Source organism: Electrophorus electricus, chromosome 14, assembly GCF_013358815.1.
Source record: "Electrophorus electricus isolate fEleEle1 chromosome 14, fEleEle1.pri, whole genome shotgun sequence".
Lineage (NCBI taxonomy): Eukaryota > Metazoa > Chordata > Actinopteri > Gymnotiformes > Gymnotidae > Electrophorus > Electrophorus electricus.
The window spans coordinates 9,897,612-9,918,755 of NC_049548.1; the positions used below are offsets into that span (position 1 = coordinate 9,897,612).

At 38.3% G+C, this 21,144-nt stretch overlaps 2 protein-coding genes across 10 annotated transcripts; both read right to left on the reverse strand.

The window, feature by feature from the left end:
• Positions 1-126: 126 nt before the first annotated feature.
• lrrc59 (leucine rich repeat containing 59) lies at positions 127-2,657 on the reverse strand. 2 transcript variants are annotated; one of them, XM_027002705.2, is made up of 8 exons: positions 2,483-2,657; positions 2,131-2,230; positions 1,951-2,010; positions 1,691-1,849; positions 1,467-1,571; positions 1,092-1,164; positions 769-960; positions 127-625 (listed from the first exon to the last, which is right to left on the reverse strand). In XM_027002705.2, the coding sequence occupies exons 2-8, from the start codon at positions 2,227-2,229 to the stop codon at positions 369-371; spliced, it is 945 nt and encodes a 314-aa protein (XP_026858506.1). In that variant the 5' UTR covers position 2,230; positions 2,483-2,657; the 3' UTR covers positions 127-368. The 2 variants fall into 2 exon arrangements, with proteins under 2 accessions (XP_026858506.1, XP_026858507.1); XM_027002706.2 differs by having other exon boundaries at positions 2,467-2,657.
• A 1,914-nt stretch (positions 2,658-4,571) lies between these two features.
• rnf157 (ring finger protein 157) lies at positions 4,572-19,844 on the reverse strand. 8 transcript variants are annotated; one of them, XM_027002658.2, is made up of 21 exons: positions 19,290-19,844; positions 17,497-17,615; positions 14,566-14,654; positions 14,309-14,455; positions 13,848-13,965; positions 13,463-13,529; positions 13,315-13,358; positions 13,106-13,153; positions 12,946-13,017; positions 12,612-12,771; positions 12,288-12,400; positions 11,873-12,108; positions 11,446-11,554; positions 10,757-10,865; positions 10,192-10,373; positions 9,910-9,978; positions 9,704-9,752; positions 8,512-8,631; positions 7,626-7,660; positions 7,337-7,376; positions 7,086-7,178 (listed from the first exon to the last, which is right to left on the reverse strand). In XM_027002658.2, the coding sequence occupies exons 1-19, from the start codon at positions 19,375-19,377 to the stop codon at positions 7,626-7,628; spliced, it is 1,974 nt and encodes a 657-aa protein (XP_026858459.2). In that variant the 5' UTR covers positions 19,378-19,844; the 3' UTR covers positions 7,086-7,178; positions 7,337-7,376. The 8 variants fall into 8 exon arrangements, 7 of the variants coding, with proteins under 7 accessions (XP_026858455.2, XP_026858454.2, XP_026858460.2 ...); XM_027002657.2 differs by having other exon boundaries at positions 7,092-7,376; XM_027002655.2 differs by having other exon boundaries at positions 7,092-7,521.
• Positions 19,845-21,144: the final 1,300 nt, after the last annotated feature.

Below are 21,144 nucleotides of genomic sequence, written 5' to 3' on the forward strand. Positions count from 1 at the left end.
CTTAATTTATTCATAGGACCTTTTCTACAGAACTATAAATAGATAAGCATGCTTCAAATTTAGCAACAGCTCTTTTTTATTATAAGACATTGCTGTACAGCATTATATAAGGTGGCAAAGACCAATTTTTTTTTTGTTCAGTAGCTTCGCCGGCACTTGGACCTGAAGTCTACTTCCCCTGTTCCATTTTGGCAATTTGACTCAAGTGTAGAACTCAACCCATTAGCCTATAAAGGCCAGCTATGCCATGTTTTTAAAGAGATGCACAGAAACATGGGAACATCAATTCCTTAGGAATATCAAAAGCCTGCCTTTGCCATCATGCTTTCCTTTTCAGGCTAAAACCTGAGCAAAGTGGAAACAGGATCTCATGCTCGGAAGTCAGAGATTTTCTGAATGACGTGCTGCACGACCTCCAGGTCTCGGGCCCAGCTCAGCGCTTCATGAGCGTACAGATTAATGGGAGCACACAATGATTCTTTACTCAGCTCAGTCAGCTGACAAGCCACTATTGCTCCTACAGCTCCGATGACAAGCAGAAGCAGGAGCCTGAGGAGCAGAGAGAAGAGGCGAGAGCACGCGGAGCGCTTGGCCTGAGGCACACTTGGCAAGGCCTTCTTTTTATCTGCAGGAAGGGAAAGCACAGACACCCCATTTTTTTACCCACTTAGTGTTGCTTCATGTCACAATGTCGGGTGTTTTTGAATAGTAATGTATTCAGCAACAGGTCCAGCCCATGACACAAAGGCATATAAACGTTTAACAAACCGTGGTTTTGACTGGCCTTCTTTTTCTTCTCTTCTTTCTTCTTCTTCTGTTGCTCCTGTGCAGCCTGAGCAGCCACCTGCGCTTGGTATTCCTTCCTCTTCCTCTCTTTTTCTTCTGCCTTTTTCTTTTTCAGGGCTTCTTTTTCCCGGGCCTCCCTCTCCCTCTGCTTAGCTTCCCTCTTCTTTTCCTGTTCTGCAGAAGATCGAGATCAAACACGCACAGGCTAATTTGTGCTGCTAAATTTGTTCTGGTTACACACCAGAACATTCAGTTTCAGTCAGTCATCACCCATGTGATGTTTTGTCTCGTGTGGCAACACCCACCTCTCTCCTTCAGCAGCTGTCGTTCTCGTTCCCGGTCTGATTCTTCTTTCAGAGCTTTCATGTGCTGGAGAACCTGGAGCAGAGTGATTTTAGAGAACCTCTGTCTAGTCTTCTTGGTAATGGAATTCAACGACAAGTGGGCTTAACATATTACAAGTTCTGCCTAAGAACACCTAGGATGAAAACTGCATTTTTGATTTTGGTACTCATTTTAAAGGATATTGCCATTTCAGTTCTGGAATATTATTTATTTTACCTTTAGGTTTCTAGTGATGGTGATACAGAATCACATATATGCAATGCTAATCACACATCCTTGTTTAATTCACCATAAGTACAGGTCTTCAGTGCTGAAATATGTATGCATCATCTCACCCTTGTTGCGCACTGTTTACACTGCTTTTCATCCAGACAGTCTCCTGCAGCCTTGGCCAGTGTCACTTCCAGGGGGTTGTCTTTGAGATCCAGCCATCTGAGATTCTGCAAACAATGACATTTGCAAGAATATGTCCATGAACCCAGTGTGGAAAATCAAGCAAACATCAAAGGGAGGTTTATAGGTACAGTGCTGCCTGAGTGCGTAGAGCACTTGAACTGACCTTAAGGTATGAGAAACTGACAGGCAGTGATGTCAGCTTGTTGTTATACAGATCCAGATGCTGTAGGTTGCTGAGCCGCCCTACGTCCTCTGGTAGACTGATTAGCTGATTTTTGCTCAGGTCAACTTTCACCAGATGAGTCAAGGTACAGAATTCAGGCTAAATAGACAATGTTAATTTCACAGCAAAGAAAACTACTATCATACCGCACATTGTAGACAATGCAAGATATGCACAGTGCAGTGCAAGGAAACGCTTACTGGAAGAATTGTGAGATTATTACAGGAGAGGTCCAAAACAGTTGCTTTCGGAACTGCTGCCTGAAAAGAGAGTCAACAGAATAATTTATCAGACTTAATTAATGGATTCACAGTACTAGGTATGGTAGTGAGCCTTGCAAGCGCATTTTCTGCTGTAGGTCATAAGCTATTTATACTTACAAGATCCTTGACCGGTACATCTGTAAGGTTGCATAGACTAAGATCCAATTCATTCCCTTCAATCTTGTCGCGAAGGTTCTCAACTTTAATTTTACTCATACTATAGAAGATAATGGATCAGCACAGAGAGGGTTATAGATGCCAAAATAAAATAATTGTTGATAACAATAATAAAAATAATAATAATTCCCTAAATACCAAGGTTCAGATTTTTAACAGATGGCTAACCTAGCTAGGTATGTCTGAATGAGAAAAGTTAGCCAGCTAAGCTAGCTAGGTTAGCTCACGTAGAAAGATAACCAGCTATTATATATAGCAATTACTGATAGTACGTACGTTATCTAAGCTTTACCTTTTACTACTATGAATAAACACAATGTCCTTATCAAGCGCCGTAAATATTCTAATGAAAATTAAAATCAGATCCACTTAGATCTAGAGCTGAGGTCAATAAATTCAAAGGCTGGAATTTGGTGATTGAAAATCCACGTCATTCATTGAGCATGATGTGGGTCCAGCTGGCAGCGTCTTCTTCGTCGTGTGTTAAACGTCCGAGTGTTGTATCGCACACTGTGAGTATGGCGCCATCTGCCTCTCGGAGGAGCGTCTTTCCTCGATCTACACAAATACATAAAATATATTTTATAGGGGCGCAGACGAAATGTAATCAGTAAAGAGCATTATTTAAATCGGTTTAAACACATCAAAATGACTAATTTACATCAATAATTCGAGTAAACATTCAATGAAACATAAAGTTAGGCCCAATTAGTTAGGCAGAGATCATAAATAGATATCATTGTAATCATAATTCTGCAATAAACATTATACCTACAAGATAACCAGAAAATATGTTTAAAAGATGTCCACTCTATATTGACAAAAGGTGGAATTAAACGAAAGCAAAGAAAGCCAGACTGAAACATTTTTAAGCTCTGCTCCAGATCCCTGTCCTTGTCTTGAGCATCCTGAGGACTGAGGGCAGGCAGATCATGTCTGAGAAGTTGCTTCTACTTTGCCCACCTCCATCCAGTCGGAGACTCCCCGGTCAGTCCAAATGAGCTATAATCATTTGCTGTCTTCTCTCCTCTTCTTCTGGCACAAAAGACAAATTTAAGCCCTCCATGTACAATTTATTTGAAGTTATTTATAAATCCAGTAAACACCCTCTTTTTAAGCTCTGAAGCAAAGCAGAATATAAATTCATCAACCTCATATCCATGTGATTTGGTAAAGAGCTGTGAATGCTCCTAGCGACATGCTTATATGCCAATTTCATATCAGCTAAATAGGTCACTAACATTGTCCCATAGAGGCTCAACAGCATTAGAAAAAAACAAAAAACAAATGTGGAGAATACATATGGAGGTGACTGGTGGGGGGTTATAAATGTGTATGCATCAACAATGATTATGATTATATAAAGGCTTAAAGCAGATATTGCTGTTTATGACCACACCATTCAAATTGTTTTTGATATGTATCTGATGGCTATCTTCTTTGTACTCCATCTGAACAATGTTCTTACCTCTCATGGGTGTATTGTCAGATTTGAAAGTTAAGCTATCATTAAGAATGACGAGTAGAACAGACATGATCAATAACACAGTCACCTTGAAGCCTAGCTTCTCCCCTTCAGTATAAGATATGAAGAAAGAGGCCAAATCTAACACAAGGACAAGTAACAGAGAATTACAAAATGAGGCAGATGTATTTTTCTTATTGACACCTAGAGAAAACTGAGGTTATACAAAAAGGGATATATAAACATCCACAGGTTTAGTTTAATTCACTTGTACATTGGAGTGTTAGATCTTAAAAAGGTCTAATGAAAGAAAATGACAAACCACACCTGAAAATATTTAGCAATAAATCCATTAGTTTGGCAAATGTAAAGCTCAACATACTGTAGATCTTGACCTCTAGTTTAGCATTTGGTTTCATGAGTGCATTCTGGTTCTTTTCTGAGTAGAAGTGACTTAGGCACAGGTGAGGCAAGCAGAAAGCTTGATCTGGTCTACTCCCTCTAGCTTTATGAGTTTTATGAAGGATTTGTTATTTGTAGCCAATACAATATTAATTTCACTGTTATTGATTTACAATATAAGGAGGATAAGATTCTTGACCAGTGACTGGGTTTGTTTATTTAACGGACAGATGTCACAGTGTCAGAAAACCTACAGATTTTCATTGATGTTTAACTATGGGCAAACAGAGATTACCAGTTCAACATTAACTGCTGAAATATTAAACTCTGCATGGACAGAATGGATTTGTCCAGATAATTCCTTTATCCCAGTAGAAAAGATGTGGTATCTTCCATAACACATTAACAGGTTTCACTGGCTATCTTGATTGCTCCCATATCTTAACACCACAATGTTTGTTTCAGAAGTATTGTTTCATATCAGATAGCCTGTTGCAGGATATAATTCACAAAATTGGTAGAACAACATTTTAATAAGAAATGTTTGTTTTGACATTTGTATCTTTCATTCTATAAAAGTGACTAATTTATAGACTCAGTCCATTTTGTAATTCATCACAGTAATTTTCCATATCAGTGCAGGATGACAACAATAAAACATAACAGAAGGGAGTGCATTCAGATAACGAAACAATGCTCCATAAGCATTTAGGAAGGAAGTTTTCTTTACAACAATTCAGCTCCTGAAGTGTCCTTAGAGAACAATCTAACTTACATTTCACTGCAATAATCTCACTGCACAGATAGGTATCTATTATTTTTAAGCAAAAAACCATGTCCATGCAGTCTTCTAAATCAATAGACCTAATTTTTCTGAAACTTCTGTTTGTAAGCAGAGGCTGGAAACGTTAGGACAGAGGGGACTACTGTAAATATTTACTGCTAATGTACGTGTTTTTTTTTTGTTTTTTTTTAAACATACATCTATTGACTTGTGGGGAATGGTCGAAACTACCATGCTTGTGTTACACTTGCCATATACTTGTGGTCTAGGGGAAACAAACAAACATTCCTAACTGTGCACTTGTGAAAGGTCACATTGTTTCTTCTGTAGAAACAGTTATTATAATTTTACATCATTACCCATATAATTACAGAACAAAATTGACAGTCTAATAACAATAGCAAGACCTATTACAAGACCTACATAAAAAAAAAAAAAAAAAAAAAAAAAAAATCTTTTTACAAAAAATGCCTATAGACATGTTTTAAAAGGAAATCATAAATATGACTCATTTGGGATTGTCTCCAGATTTATTTAGAACACGTATCTGATGTGTCATTATTGGGGCATTTTGTTTAATCACATATGGGGCAAAGCCAAAGGAACCAATAAAATAAGATTATCAATCAATTAATGCAGATTAATTAATGCACTCCTAATCTCATAAAATGTGAAATCTTATAAGATCTGTATCCTTTGAAAACACCATTGTAAAATTCAGTGTTATCAATTGGCTGTCCACCATTGTCAAGTAGGTGGCACATTTATGCTGCATTTAATATCAAACCAAATTAGTTGGCCAAGATGCCAAGTAAACACTTTTGGATGTAGAATCCTGCAAAGTACAGTTCACTCCTGCCAAGTGGAATGCATAAAATCGCATTTTAAAAGATCTGGCAGATCAAAGTCACACTGGCACACTGGCTAAGCAATCCATATTCCTCATGCAAATCTGTTTCATGTAATGCATCTCTATGGGGCACTAGTAACCATTTATTCCCAGGTTCTGTTCAAAACCAAGTTAATTGCACTATTAATCCTACCCCTTAACTACCACCCACCCCCACTCTCCATCCAAAAAATGATGCACCAACAGTCAACAGAACACAAGAATAACTGTTATAGTAAATATATCATAGCATTATCTATATAAGGTTTGTTGCCATTTGTGGACGATTTTTTTCTGATCACCAGTGATTTTATTCAGATCCATAGCCAGTCTGATTTAGAAGGCAGGTGAGGCAGCTTTGTAGCTTTAGGCTGTTATATGTCTGTGTTTTATGCACAGCTGTAAGACCATCTCAGTGATTGCAGCAAATCTAATAAGGACAGTTGCAGCGCAAAGATGTGTTATTGCTATAAATTCATACTGTGACGTGTTAGATATCCCTTAAGTAGAGCAGGCGAATCCGTGTACTAGGGGCTTATTTGGAAAATCTTCTCTTTGTTGGGTTCTTATGTTGTTAAGCGTTGCACATTCAGCCACTTTAGAAGCCTTTTATCATCTTTTTCAGTTCCTATGTCATGAGAAAGGAAGTGCAACATGTTAATACTGACATTCCAACACGGAGTATTCTAGAGCTGAGGTACAAAGAACACAGGATTGGTTTGTCCAGAGGTTCTGTGCATGCAAATGAGTAGTTGATCCATACTAAACATCCCATCAGGCCAGTACAGTAATTTAACCTTTTCTTCTGTTGAGGGAAGTAAAAACCAGGTAGTCCAGCTATACTACAGGCAATCATAATCAAAGAACACATTATCCACTACTGACCTCTCAAGAAAGCCCTTCATGAATCATGACTTCAAAAGCGATCATCAAATTTCCACCAGTTCTGCTCATTAAGAAGGGCATTTTTAGTGCTCCTTTACATGTACTGGTAAAGGGGCCTCCACATATACTGGCAGGCACTCATTTAAATTCTTTGCTTTACACAGGTGTCAACACAACATATTTTAGCACAGTGAGGAAGGGAAGCCACATAAATATCTCAGTAACATACTGACTTGTACCAAAAGTAGAGAAAGAAAAAAAATTGAAAAGAAGTCTCTAGCTGAATTCTGGTTTTGTTAAGACCAGGGTATGGGGTGACATGATGAGTTGTGGTGTAGGGGCTTGACAGCCCTCAGGCTGCAACAGGGAAGTGCTGTGTAGGTGCGTAACAGCAGGCTGCAGTATGTTTCACACTGCTAGCGGTCCACGTCGAATTTTTGGTGTCCTTTTTGGACTTGCCCCCATGTTGGTGACCTGTTGCTTCTCCAGGTTGATGTTGCTGGTGGAGGCATGGTGAGGCAGATGTGCCTGTGAACACCGGTAAGCTTCGAGGTACAGCAGTCCTGTGAACCACACAGGGCAAAGAGGATACATTGAGGGAGGATGTGAAGAGGAGCATGTAAGAAATTTGAGGAGTGAAAACAAACAAAGGCACATGGTTATTGATTTTTCGGAAGAGAATAAGAAAGGCAAGAAATTGAAGAAAAAAATAATTCATTACAACATTTGATCCTAAAGACGGGTCATTTCTCTTTCAGCATCTGGAGACCAGCAATAAAAAAAGTGTTACATACAGGTGCTTGTCTTAAGTTGACTAACACAGATGGCTTAAGACCCTTTAGACCATTGTTCAGTCCAGCACTAGACATTCAAGAGATCATTTCTGTTTAACTTCCTCTTTGGACACTAAGGTAAAGAAAGAAAGAAGGAAAAGTGGGGGAAACTGTCTAATGTGAATATTCTGTGCATTCGGTCTTCTGGGGAATGACCCCTTTGCCATGAGCCCGTACCTATTCCTCAATGTGAACAGGACACGAGTCCTCATCTGTCCATTCCACAGACATCCAGGAAGATAAAGAGAGAGAGATGGGGTGAAAAATGTAAACAGAGAGATAGAGAGAAAGAAAAGAGTACATTTACAGCACAACAGGAGATTTAATCAGACATTCACAGAAAAGAAGAAATCTGGTCTAAGAGAGAGAGGCTGAAATGTACAGAGGTGATGAAAGAATTGTAGGCTGGAGATACCATGCATGGGATGGATGACTGTATGGTTAAGAATTATTATGGCGGCAGATTTTTTCTGTTCATCACACATATTTGGAAAAAGAAATGTAGGCCATATTTGAAAACAGCCAGCATGCGCAGCTTCTGCCAGAAGGACCTGAACAAGACTTACGATCAGAAGAGAGAAATTATTATTTTGCTAATGAGTGTGCATTTAAATGCAGAATTGCTATACAAATATTGTATTGTGAAATACAGCTTTGCAAGTCTTTCTGTGATCACATATCTCTGCCCAGTCATGGCCACATTATGAGCTGGAAATGGCATAAACCAACAAGACAAATCAGAAGGTGAACAGAAAGGTGGAGGAATGAAATGCAAAGCGCCTGGGAGCTGGCAAACAATCAGCATCAGCTTAATCACATGATGTCTCTCAGATGGATCCATTCAGAAACTGACAGCACACACACTCACACCTGTACACAACCACACTATAAAAAGGAGAATCAAGGAAAGAGTGCAGCTACCAACTCTCTTTTTAACACAATTATCAGAGGTTAAGGAAAACCATATTCCATCCCTACCAAATCTCTTGACTGCCCTTTTAAACTGCAAATCCAGTATGAAGAGCTCACCTAATCCCCTCCTCTCACAAAAGTTGCCACTCACCAGCGAATTGGCCATCAGAAGCCTGTTCATTGTCCAGGAGTGTCAGACAGTGGGTGTCAGACTGCCCCTGATTGTTATTGTCAAACTCTGGACAAGGCACATCGTTCCTGCTGCGCCCACCTGCAAGCGAGGTCAGAGGTCAAACAGAGCAGCCAAGGCACAGTGGTGCACAGCAGAGTGTAGGGGAAGGCTAGGCCTGGAGGGCATTAAAGCAGTGAGTTGCTGGATGTTATGTAGCAGCCACTGTGTGATGGCAGATGCACACATGGCATAACAACAGTGCACACATGCACACAGACAAGCATGGAAGTGCAGGGAGAAAGTGAAACTCCTAGAATCAGCTCACAGACTCTGCATTACTGTGGCAAATAGTTTCTCAAATTTGACATAGCAGCTCAGAAATCCACAATATTACATCAATAAGTACATTAGATTAGCATGCATCATTATGTTTTAACAAGTATACCAAACTTAAATGAAAACAGTGTAGGCCAAAAGCATTCACTATCAGTGACCAAATGGAAAACAAGCACCGTGATACTGCAACCCAAACAGCAAAGGCACCATTTCTGTTAGATGCCAATACCCTCTGTTTTCACAGTCTTTTAAATCCATGTCTAGTCCTTAAAAAAACAACAACAGTAGTTCAAAAGAGCATATCTCCTGTCAGTATGCCAGTATTCCTGAGTGTGGCAAACCTCATATCAGTGTGCCAGGTGATTAGTAATCAGTACAGTGACTACCAGAACAATGCAGTAACTTTCAAAATTAACAAAAGGGATACCTGTATCCAAGGCAGGCTACTTCTAAAGTATACACAATTAAAGGCCATCATCACATGCTAGAGGATTATACCAGCACAAAAACTGCACATTCAGAACACAAAACATACACATCCAGTGTGAGAATGGACTATCTAAATGAAATACACAGAGTGATAAGGCACTTGTCACGGCCTGCACTGCTGAATAACCTCATCAAAATGTTCAGTGGCCCCATAATGAAACATGTTTATAGAGTGACTGAGCCATTTTTTATGAAGAATGTGTCAACAGGATGATATAGCACACTGCAATATGCTCTCTCTCTCTCTCTCTCTCTTTCTCTCTCTCTCTCTCTCACTTCTTTATTATGTGCAATTTGATATAGATGCATGACAATAAAACAATCACAAAGCAATGTTTATGTTTACCCTGGTCTTTAGTAGGAGATGCACAGTCCTCCTCTGTGACATCATTTCCCTAAGGAAGCAAAAATTATAGGAGTAAATTCTATACAAAAATTAAGGATTAAAGCATTACAAATTTAACTGCTAAGTGAAATTTGTTTTGACCCATTTAATATAGTGATAAGGTTAAATTTCTATCCCATTTAAATGTCTTTAAATTTTGATTGCACCTCCGAATCCTGTTCTTCACCCATGGCTGTCACAAAGTTATGGTCATTTGAGTCACTAGGGATTGCCTGCTAACGAAACAGAAATGGATGGTTTTTGTGCTTCTTCTCATAATGTTAAAAAGTTCACATCTAACACTTTACTGTTTTGTATCATACATATGTGAAAGATCCAGTGATTTAATAGACTTTCTGATTTATAAAATATGATTTCAGATTCAGTTATGAACAAGACACCAGGTGAGAGGTTCACTAATCCCTGGGCCTTTCCTCTCCCCAGTTTACCTCGACCTCCAGCCGGGATGGTCCCTGGCTCTCAGCCAGACTCTCGTGGGGCTCCTCCCCCTCAGCTGCTGCCAGGTAGGAGCCAGACATCGATGAGAGTGTATCTGTGCTGATCTGGGAGTGCTGGCTCTGTGACGATGCCATGGACATTACAGACTGAGCCAGGCTGCTGCTCACTGGCTCTGGAAAGGCAGGAGAGGGTAGTGGGGAGAGAGGAAGAGAGCACATTAGGCTAAGATACAGACAGTGCTGTGCTTTCACATGGGAACATAGCGTGTTGCTACGACACTCTTAAAAGTTTTTGTCAAAATATTACAACTTTTTTCTTCTAACTTTAAAACTTCATTGTCAAAATACTGCAGTTTATTTTCTTGTAACCTGACAACTTAAAATATTACTGCTTTTAAATGCTTAAAATATTACAAGCTTATCCTGAAAATACTTTGTTCTATCGATGTTTCAACTTCATTCTTGTGGTATCAGAATTTCTAACTGAATTATTTTTTTTACAGCAGCCTTAAAAAAAATATGGTATGTAGCTGTTGATCTCTGTGTGGTGTGTTACCTTCAGGGGAGGTTATAGTGGAAGACAATGGCGTGTCTGTGCAGGAGGACTGGCCTATGGCCCCACACGAGGACAGAGTGAGGTTGTCACTCTCTGGGGTCACACCACACTGAGAAAAACATCATGGCCACTTGAGTTGTCTTGTTCAACTCTGCATCTTTACATTTTGGCCAGTCCTTTTCAGATTGTGCCAATGTACACATGAAAGTTTACATGTTAAGAAAAGTCAGTTATATATATATATATATATATATATATATATATATATATATATATATATATATATATATATATATATATATATATAAAAAAATACATATACACACACACACACACACACACACACACACACACACACACACACACATACATATACATATATATGTATGTGGTATGTGTGTGTGTATATATATATATATATAATAATTTTCAGTGTGCCTATTTACTTATTTTTGCACCTATTTTATTTTTTTGTTGTACATTTCTTTTTAAAAGAAATAACAACACATTTCATGCAAGAAAGAGAGAACTCAGTAAAAAAAAAAGAGGTAAATATCTGCAAAGTCTACAAAAAATAAAACTACTACTGTTACTACTATGAAACATCATTTGTAGTTAGTCAGCTAACCAGGAGTGAAGCTTCCTAAGTTGAAGTGAAGCTTCCTAACTCTTTAACAGTTTTAAAGTACCTCTTGCTGTTCCATAGGCAGCTTCCTCCTGCATGCCTGAACCTCTGATTCACTGCATGACTTCTCATCCTCCTCCTCGGGAAGCACTGAGGAATTTTGGGAGAGGGACCTGGGAGCATCCCAGAAAGCAGAAACACAAACGCCTGGTTGGTATGTATAGATATTTAAGTTGAAATTCACTTTATAATTTGAGCGTTCTTAAAATGGTCTGCAAAATTTAGTGGTTAATTCTTCACATCAAAAGTCAAATAACTTATATCTTATAGGATTATAAGGATTATAAAGAGTAGACAAGACTGAACACTGTAAATAGATGTAGGTGAGGACATCTTTTATAACCAATTTTGACATGCACCCCATGATGAAATTGAGATTTCCCATCTGTGCAAGTTAATACAAGTGGCATGAAGGGCTGTGGGTCACTCACTTGGAGTCACTCTTCTTGAGTTTGAGACCCTGGCTGGGGTTGATGGCATGTTCTACAGGGGAGAGTGAGTGTGCAGTCATGTGGTGACCCTCACTGCTATACGAAGGCAGGGTCCCAGAGACATGGCCCTTCTTCAGGCCTTGCAAGGGAGGAGCAGATGGCGAGGGGTTCAGAGGGCCGTTCAGGGCCTCCAACAGGGACACAGCCTCGTAACCTGCCGGAATGTGCTCCGGAGCCTGAAATACACAACAGATGAAAATGGCTGCCTGAGCTGTAACAGCGTAAGCTGCTTTGTGTTTGATCTTCATAGCTGGCATGTGCATGTGTACATGCAATACAAACAGATGACACTGTTTTTTTAGAGTCTGTGCTAAGCCAAGCTTTGTGAGGTAAAAATGCAGGTTCACTATGTTACCGAGTGTTCCTCAGAGTCAGAGGTCTGTGAAGTGATGACTGAGTTGAATCCAGTCGGGGAGATGGGGTTCAGCTTCCTCCTCAAGGCTCGGATCTGCAGTAGGGCTCGGAATGCTGCAAACAGCATCAGATAACAAAAATGTGCTCCATGAACAGGTAAAAAGAAAAATAATTTTAGTAATACTCTTGTGTGCTTGGGAGAGTTTATGTCCTCTCAGTCCTGCAAAGCATCAAGTTATTGTGCATCATATACAATCCAAACAAGACATGCAGAGTTGGGAGGTCGGTGAGGCAGTCCTGGATTGGACCCTGAATTTGTACTTACGCAGGCGGCAGATTGGACAGCAGTTGGCCTGGTAACGCAGTGTATCTGCGCAGGCCGTGCACAAGCACAGGTGTCTGCAGGGCAAGATGAGCGTATCACGCACATCTGACAGACACACCACACACTCCGCACTGTTGTCACTTATCTCGTCATCAGCCACCTGGAAAAAGTGTGGATCATAAAGGAAATCATCAGTAAGATGGTCATGAAAAAATGAACCGAAACGCTAACAATGAAGGGAATGCTCTAACTGAAATGTCGTGTCTAATCATTTTATGATCTTTAACTATGTTTCCCCTTGATGCATTTGAAGAGGATGAGACTGATTACTTACTTTAGAGTCTTGGCTGTTGTATTTGTTTTCTATGCCATAAATTTCCTGTAATAGGTAACTAACTCCATCCACCTGAAAGACCATCAAAAGACATCTACTAGAACCAACAGACAACTGCTCAACTAGACCTCACAGATAATTTCATATTTAGAGGATTTACCACTTGCTTCTGCTTTAGTGGTTTCACACAGTAGCTGCCGTCCACGTGCTATAAAGGGAGGTATAAGATTTTGTACACCCAAGAGGAACATATATGTGTCTAATTTGTTATTCACCATTTCACATAGTTAAGCTTTACATTTTACTTTTAATCAGTACTTACAACCCTAATGCCTGGACTACATTTTCTACATAACTACAAATGCCTACCTTCTCAAAAGTTGCAAGAAGAATGTGAGAGTGTCCTAAATGCTCTGCAGATAAAATGAGACAAATAAAATATAAAGTCTCACATGTTCCTGTAACAGCTACAGTAGTAATCACATATGAAGACAGAAGACAACGTGATTCATCTCACCATCCCCTTCATCGACCACTGCTTGTACAACCATTGGGAAGATTTCTTTATCCATGTCAAATAAAAGCTAAATGATAACAGTTTAACATCATTAAAACAGAGCACACAGCTTTTGCAATAGTAAAGATCTACTGGCCAGACCCGTACCCCTCAGTAGCTACAGCTGACTCTAGCTAAATTCAGTACACAAGTACTTTGAGTCATTTCTCCACAAATTCATAAAAATATAATTAATAAGAAATAAGGAGGGGCAATAGGTTCCTCTTAAACTGATTGAAATATCTTTCTTCCTTTCTTTTTCACTCAATTGTACATGCATATAAGCACAAGGACACAGACATGCAGACACCTCACTGAAAGGTCTACCATTAAAACATGCAGTTACCTCCTCATCTGACCACTCTGATAAGTTGACAGAATGTGAAGGTAGGCAGAACTGCTGGCAGACACCTCTCTTGAAATGCACAGTCTCAGACTGCAATGAGCCATCCTGTGGCAGATATCTGTCAATACACAGCAATACACAAACATAGCACCTAGCTATCAACCCACAGTCTTTTATTTAGAATAAGTGGTTGTCTTTATAGTTAATGATCACATGCAGGAACACAAATTAAGTATGCAGTGAAAAATGTTTGACACATACATTATCTTTTCTTGGCCAATACACAATAGGAGCGATTACAAGCAATATAGGCAGTAGTGCTAGTAGTATTTTTAATTGTTGATATACATTTCTCATAATAAACCTACTCTTTATTCAACACTGTGCAATAATATTGAAAAGTTTTCAAGGTTGTTCTAATGATTTTCTTGACGTTTTTGGCCATCACTCCTCTGACTCACATGGGCACACCATTGTGGAATTCCTCCGAGGCTTGGTAGTAAATAGTGATGGCAACTTGCGTGTCAGCATCAAAGGTAAACTCAATGTTGTAGCAAGTGTGGCCTTTTCCAGCCTCTTGCCCTGGTAACGTCATGTCTTCACTACACCTGGAGATGGAATACTAGAATTCAACACATTCTAAAACAGTAGAACATGTCAACAGCTCATGGCAGACAATTACAAGCTCGTATACTGCATATAAATACTGAAGTCTCACCTGACCAATCGCAGGGTATCTTTGCGGATATTGATGAGACTGCGCAGTGTTTTCACTGGTTCGTGAGGTGGTGGAGCATTGTATGGGAACTGTTAAGGACCACAGTATAATTAATAAGTCAATCGCAACAGCAATAGCTACTGAATCCTAACAAACTCAAAAATTACTATCTAAAAGATGCCTTCATCACTGATTGACTATGCAGTGTCACTTCAAGGTTTTTACAATTGTATTTAATCTACCTTATCAAATGTCATAAAACAGATAATTCTAAATACAACAAAAACCCATCTGATTAAAGGATCATATAAGTGTGCATTAATCCTTACATTCCTTTAGGAAAAATACCCTCAACAGACATGCTCGTGTGCTCTAGATGCACTGTGGGTATGTAGTTTGTGTAAATCAACATTGAGGTAAATGGGAAATCGGTTTATGGGAAGGAGTTAGTATACATTGTTGATAATTACACTGGATCAGAACACTGTGTCTGAAGAAAGCTGTATTTCACCAAAAGTACCTAAGGTGTTGCACACAAATCGTCTTCAACTGTTAAGTCAGAACATCCACTTTTCAGCTTCAATACTTTCTTGTCAGTTCCCAACTCAGCCAAACTTAAAAGATGAACTTTTCCATTAGCATCAGCTGTCTTAAGAAGGTTTCCCTCTACTTGCAGGCATTTTCCCAGTAGAGCAGGGCTCCATGAGCTCACTGTCACATCAAGCTGCTTAATGTTTAAATTAATTAGGATTGCACTCTTTTATATGCTTCTGGGAATGCAGCAACCCATTTTGCAATCAGCCCAAACCTGTACCAGGTGAATTTAGCCCAGACTTGCTTTATTGTTTTCTAAAACTACTACTTGATGTGAGAAATTAGTTTAGCTGAACTAATTTACTTACAATCTGTAACTTGGTCATTTATATAACCTAATTAAAAACAGGCTCAGTAGGTATCACACAGAGATAGAAAACCTTGAAGTCAACAAATATCTATCTATGAAATAAAACCACAGTATAATTACAGCCAGTGAAAACCTATTTTCCAAAAATTATTAAATGATGGAGTAATATAACTTATAACGATTATTTAAAATATTAATAATGAATATTAACACTTTCACATAAAAAGTTTCAAGGAAATAGGAATAATCCTTCATGGGTAAATATATAGTCAAAATAACTTAAAAAGTGGGGTTGCAGCTCCAGAGCTATGTTTACAAGATCAACTCCAGGTTGCAGCTCCAGAGCTCTGCACTGTGGTCTGTGGTGTTATCTGTATTTTTTATGCAGCACCAAATAACTTTAAATATAACAGAACTATATTAATACTACTCAGAAACAAAATTTGGTTGAAAGAAAGTGTAAACTATTATAGATTTTTCAAAATAAAATATTCTTTATTTAGGTAAAAGTCATTGTTTATTCATTTGATTATTGTAAAATATTCAGAAATAAATATTTACATGAACACATGCTGTTAATTATCCTTAAGGTTTCTTGGATGTTCAGTATAAATTTCAATCCAGTCCCACTGGCAATTGGTGAGGCATAGAATTCACATACAAAATTTTGCCAAAACGAAATGTAGCTTGGAGATCCAAACTTCAAAAATGTATAATTAAGAAAAAGTATTTGCAGTAGAACTACAAAATTTTGCAAGGTCTCATGAATTTAAAAGAAGGCTTCACAGTTTTTTTCCAAGAAATTCCATGACATGAACTAGGAGGTCTAGGTGAGTTGGCATGGAATAACCTATGAGGCCTGCCTGGTACCTCCCACCCCTTTCTCCCCACTAGAGCAGGACTTGAATGTAACTCTCTGTATTCCCCACAGGAAGCTGCTGCTTATATCTACATCACCAGCCTTTCTGCTTAGAGAACCAGCCAGCTTTTAAATCACAGTGACGCTATACACATGCATATAGGCCAACAGATTGCATGAAAAATGAAATACGACCCCATGCTTTAAAGGGGTAACCCAGTAGCCTTCTCATCCAGTATTCAGTGTCATTGAGTTTGTCAAGCTCAATACAATATAAACAATATAAAACAGAGCTTCATGGTATTGTGCTGCATCCCTGAACTGTAGAATATTTCTCTTCTGTGGCTTATAGTGCTAAGCAATACCACTCAGTAGCTGCAATAATCCCCACCCCCATGAGCATGGATTGTGCATTTTAATATATGAACATCATTTTATTATATTATTTCAGATTTAGAAATCAAAGTAATTACACATGGACAAAAACTATAAGACTTTCTATGATCCCGCATAAAGGTTTGTTTTCCCAGACCCAGTTTCATCCTAAACGTGGACCTAAACAGCAATTGTGTCCTACTGTCACAATGGCAAATGACCAGTGGTATGGCTATTTATTCCAAGACTAGGCTTAATCCATTGCCACAAATCTGGACCACTCTTACAGATGTTATACTCTTTAGAGTTGACCTAAAGGCTTAATTCAATTAACACCCACTCATATTTGCCATGGAGCATTACCATTGCTTTCACATTCATCTCATTTCACCCCCGCTGCAAATGTCTTATTGGAAGCAGAAATTAAAAATGACGGCATATTAAAAGTCATGCAAAACCATTTAAATGCTCTTGATTCAGTTCCTTTTCAGAACATGCTGAGCTCAAGTCACTATGCTCTTACACAGATGTGATTATATAGAACTGACATTAATTCTTGAAATGAGAGTGAAAAGTGTGCAGAATTTATTTTTAAACAAAATACTGTGCATGTTGACACTGGTTATGAGATCATACAAATAAACTGGTTAATTCAGACAAGTACTATTTTTTAGCATTTACTTTAATAAAACTGTTACACACCTACATTCAAAACACACAAATGTCCTCATGCTTCCCATAATAAGCAGCAATATCTATCTTGTAGAAAAAATATTTAAATTATTTGTCCTACTGTCACTGGTCTGTTTCCAAGAAAGTTGAGATCAGTGTTTTCGCCAAACAGGTAGCCCTCAGGATGGGTCGACTCAAACTTCTCACCTCCCATAATAAAATGGCTGGCAAAGTAGCTCCCTATATAACAAAAGAGAACACACACATACATGAGAGTTCGCATTAAGATGAATTTACCATAAACTAATTTACCATAGAGGTCAAATACTGGTAGCTCTGTTCAACATACAGAAAATGTAATCCTGTTCATAGACTTTTTTTCAAGGAATTCTCAGTTGCAGAAAATTGTTTTATTAAGAAATGTATGCAACCTGCAATGTATGTTTACTATACATTCACTATTAACTTAATTGTTATCCATCTTTAGCCATAGTCCATTTCTGCTCACAGAAATGCTACCGCTACTATATTTTTAAACGGCAGAACACTCTCTACCCAGAAGTGACAGTAAATGTATGAAACCTCCAGCAATACCACTGTGCCATATGTACTCATATCAGTGCAACAACCACTGCCATGTGTTGAGAATAGTCACTGCTGTGTTGAGAACATTCCAACAACCAAATAATATCTAATCAACAGTAGTCATATGGTCAGATGTTGACCATTTATGAATAGGATAAAAGGTGGCTGACAAATTGTGCATGACAAGAAAAGGGCTGTAACTAGATAGTCTCTAATTGGACAATTAAAACTGCACCCAAGTGTATGTGATAAAGTAATTTTAGAGACAAAGTAGGTGTTTCTAATGAAGTCTGTTATGAGATTATAGCCATGACATTATTGCTGAATACTAATGTTGATACAAGATATATGATAATAATCACTATGTTTCCTGGAACTTCTTTAGTGGTAAGAATGCACAACTATGCATATACTACCTGTATCATGGTCTACAATAGTCTAAAGTGGTCTAATTAATGCATGATTACATCTGCATTTAATATTACTTAAATCCCACTACTGAAGCATTATCAATAACAATTTTGATCAATAATCATAATATATTGCATTGTATAGGTTTTATAATGTCATCTTGGAAACACATTTATTGCACTTTGGCAGATTTTCTTTTTGGAGAACATTTCTGAAACTTCTGAAATGTTAAAGCATCTGTTGTGTTTGACTGATAATATAGAAAGATCACAGATTCAGCAGGTAAAGCTACACACGCTATAGTGAGCCTAACAAGGTAAATTACTTCAGCCAAGGTGATTCAGTCATAAACCTGAGACCACCCTGGGCTTATGACAATAATACAAAATTACACAACAGTGCTGTCATAATAAATTGTGAGTGCTCATTACAAATCCAATGGCACAGCAATTGTAGCATAGCGAGTGGTAAATCGTAGGCACCAATAGGCTTTATGTCAGCATAATTTACATGGTTAGCAATAAGATGAATGGCTACCTTCAAAACCAGAATAAATTGTTCAGTGAACTGACAAAATGCAGTGGGTGGTGCCCCACAGGGCAAGAACGACTTATCTGTGATTATTCCTTTCACAGTATGAACAGTAATATCATTTTAGAAAGGCAAATTATGCTTTCATCAATTAAATTACACATTTCACTAATCTAAGCAGATGTAGCACACTCCATCTTAAAAGACTACATGAAAAAAGTGCAACAATAGTTGTTTTGCAGTTTAGCAGGCCATATACTGACAAGTCGTGATTTTGCATTGTAAGTAAAGGTGCATAGTAAATTGAAAAACCTGTGCATTCTAAAACTCTAATACAAAAAAAATAATAATAATAAAAAAAAATAATAATAATAATAATATGCTTACCGGTTTTCGGTGGATATCTGTAAACAGAGTTGGATGGTATGTCAACCTCCTCCACTCCAGCATTTTGTCTGCTTGTCAAAGCTCCCATTTCCAGGTAGTCAGTCTATCTTGTAAATTAAAATTCAGATGAACGAAGCCACTGCAAGGACGGAACGAATTGTAGACTGCTGCTCCCTTTTCTCTTAATATACCTGCTCCATCTCCAAGCAATACTGATATTGTAGCTTTTATATTTTTGAGATTGCATGAGATTAGTCTTAATGCTGCCTCTAAGCTTCGCGAAGCCACAGTCGTTGTTTTGTTTCCAGACAAACAGCTTCCGTCCCCAAACCTGAGCCCATTCCTAGGCTACCTCTTCGTCTTGAACAGCATGCTTTGCCAGGACGCGGCATACAGTGCCACTTTGACGACGAGAACGAGACTTAGGTTGGATCAATTTTCGGTGTAGTGTACAGCCTACATCATCTTATAAGATACTATAGTCCTTTCAAGATAGCGGTGGAAGCTGATGCTTATGCTTGCTCTTTTCCCAAGCTCCAACTGTCAAAGGAGAGCCCGAATGGCTACCTCTGACGTCATGCATAAATCCGGACCTTTTTTGCGCAGTACAATACAGCTCCTATTTCGCTAAACATGACCTTCCCAAAACATCACTGCAGTGCAGCAGAGGCGCAGCGATTTAACGCTGCAATTATCGGTGTTTGTTTTTTGGCGCACCTAAGGGTAATGCGTTGCTTTTTTAAAGGCATAAAATGCATTTTACTGTTTATTAGTTTATAACAGATTCAGTATTTTGAAACCTGTAGGCCTAGTTGAGTAGCCTACTGCAATATAGTAAATGGAGCCGTCCATATGCAAGCTGACTGAAAGTAGTAGATTGGACTGAAGACCAATTTCGTAGACCTGGCTACAAGTATCAAAATCTAGCCTTAAATCTAACTATTCTGCATCATAGCAAATACAGTGCTATAGCTGGCTTTGACATAACCCAGCTACAGTGCTCAAATCTAACGAGCACTGGTAGTTTTATAATAAAAAGTGATATAATACTCATTCCTTGTCATTCACTCATAGAACTACTTTAAATGAAATCTGGTTTTGTGAGCTCAGAAATCATAAAACCATAACCCTCATAAGAAATGTTATAGGATATGATAAGAATAAATACGTTTATGTGATAAATATAACTGAATTAGATATAAGCGAGAATCAGCAACTAATTGGAACTAGATAGAACGTATTTAACTATTATAACCTCAGGGAGGTTTAATTTAGAACATTTCCGCTCGATTAAATCAACTTAATTATAGCATCTTACATTACTCATACTGTATTCTTTGGTTTCCTGTTCTGTCGTCTGTCGGCTTTAGGGTCTGGGGTGCGGTCTGTATCAAAGTTCTTTATTTTTCGCATTTTGGGTAGGCTAGCAGTTAACTTTGAGTCTGTAAACAACCAGTTAGGCTATTCTTTTTTCAGTAAAGCAAATTGAAGTCCGGATTAAATGCAAATTCATTTTACATTTTTAAATCATATTTATCTAAATCGCTCGTTTTATATTGTATTCAACTGATCCAGTGCCCCACATTAGTTAACCCGATCTCATAATCTATCAGTCGACTACTGCGCCTTTTAAACCTTTAACTTCAATTTATGCTTTTATTTATAGATCTGTTAATCCCTTATAGTTATTTATCAGGATAAACAAAGCTACGTAAAAAGAAGGCTGTAATAATGAGGCCTTGCTGGATTCAATTCATATCAACCACCTAGTTATCAGAGCAGAGATTTTATCTAGCCTAAAAGGTCCCAAATGTAGTATAACGTCCCAAACGTTTTCACCTTCAGATGAGAATTA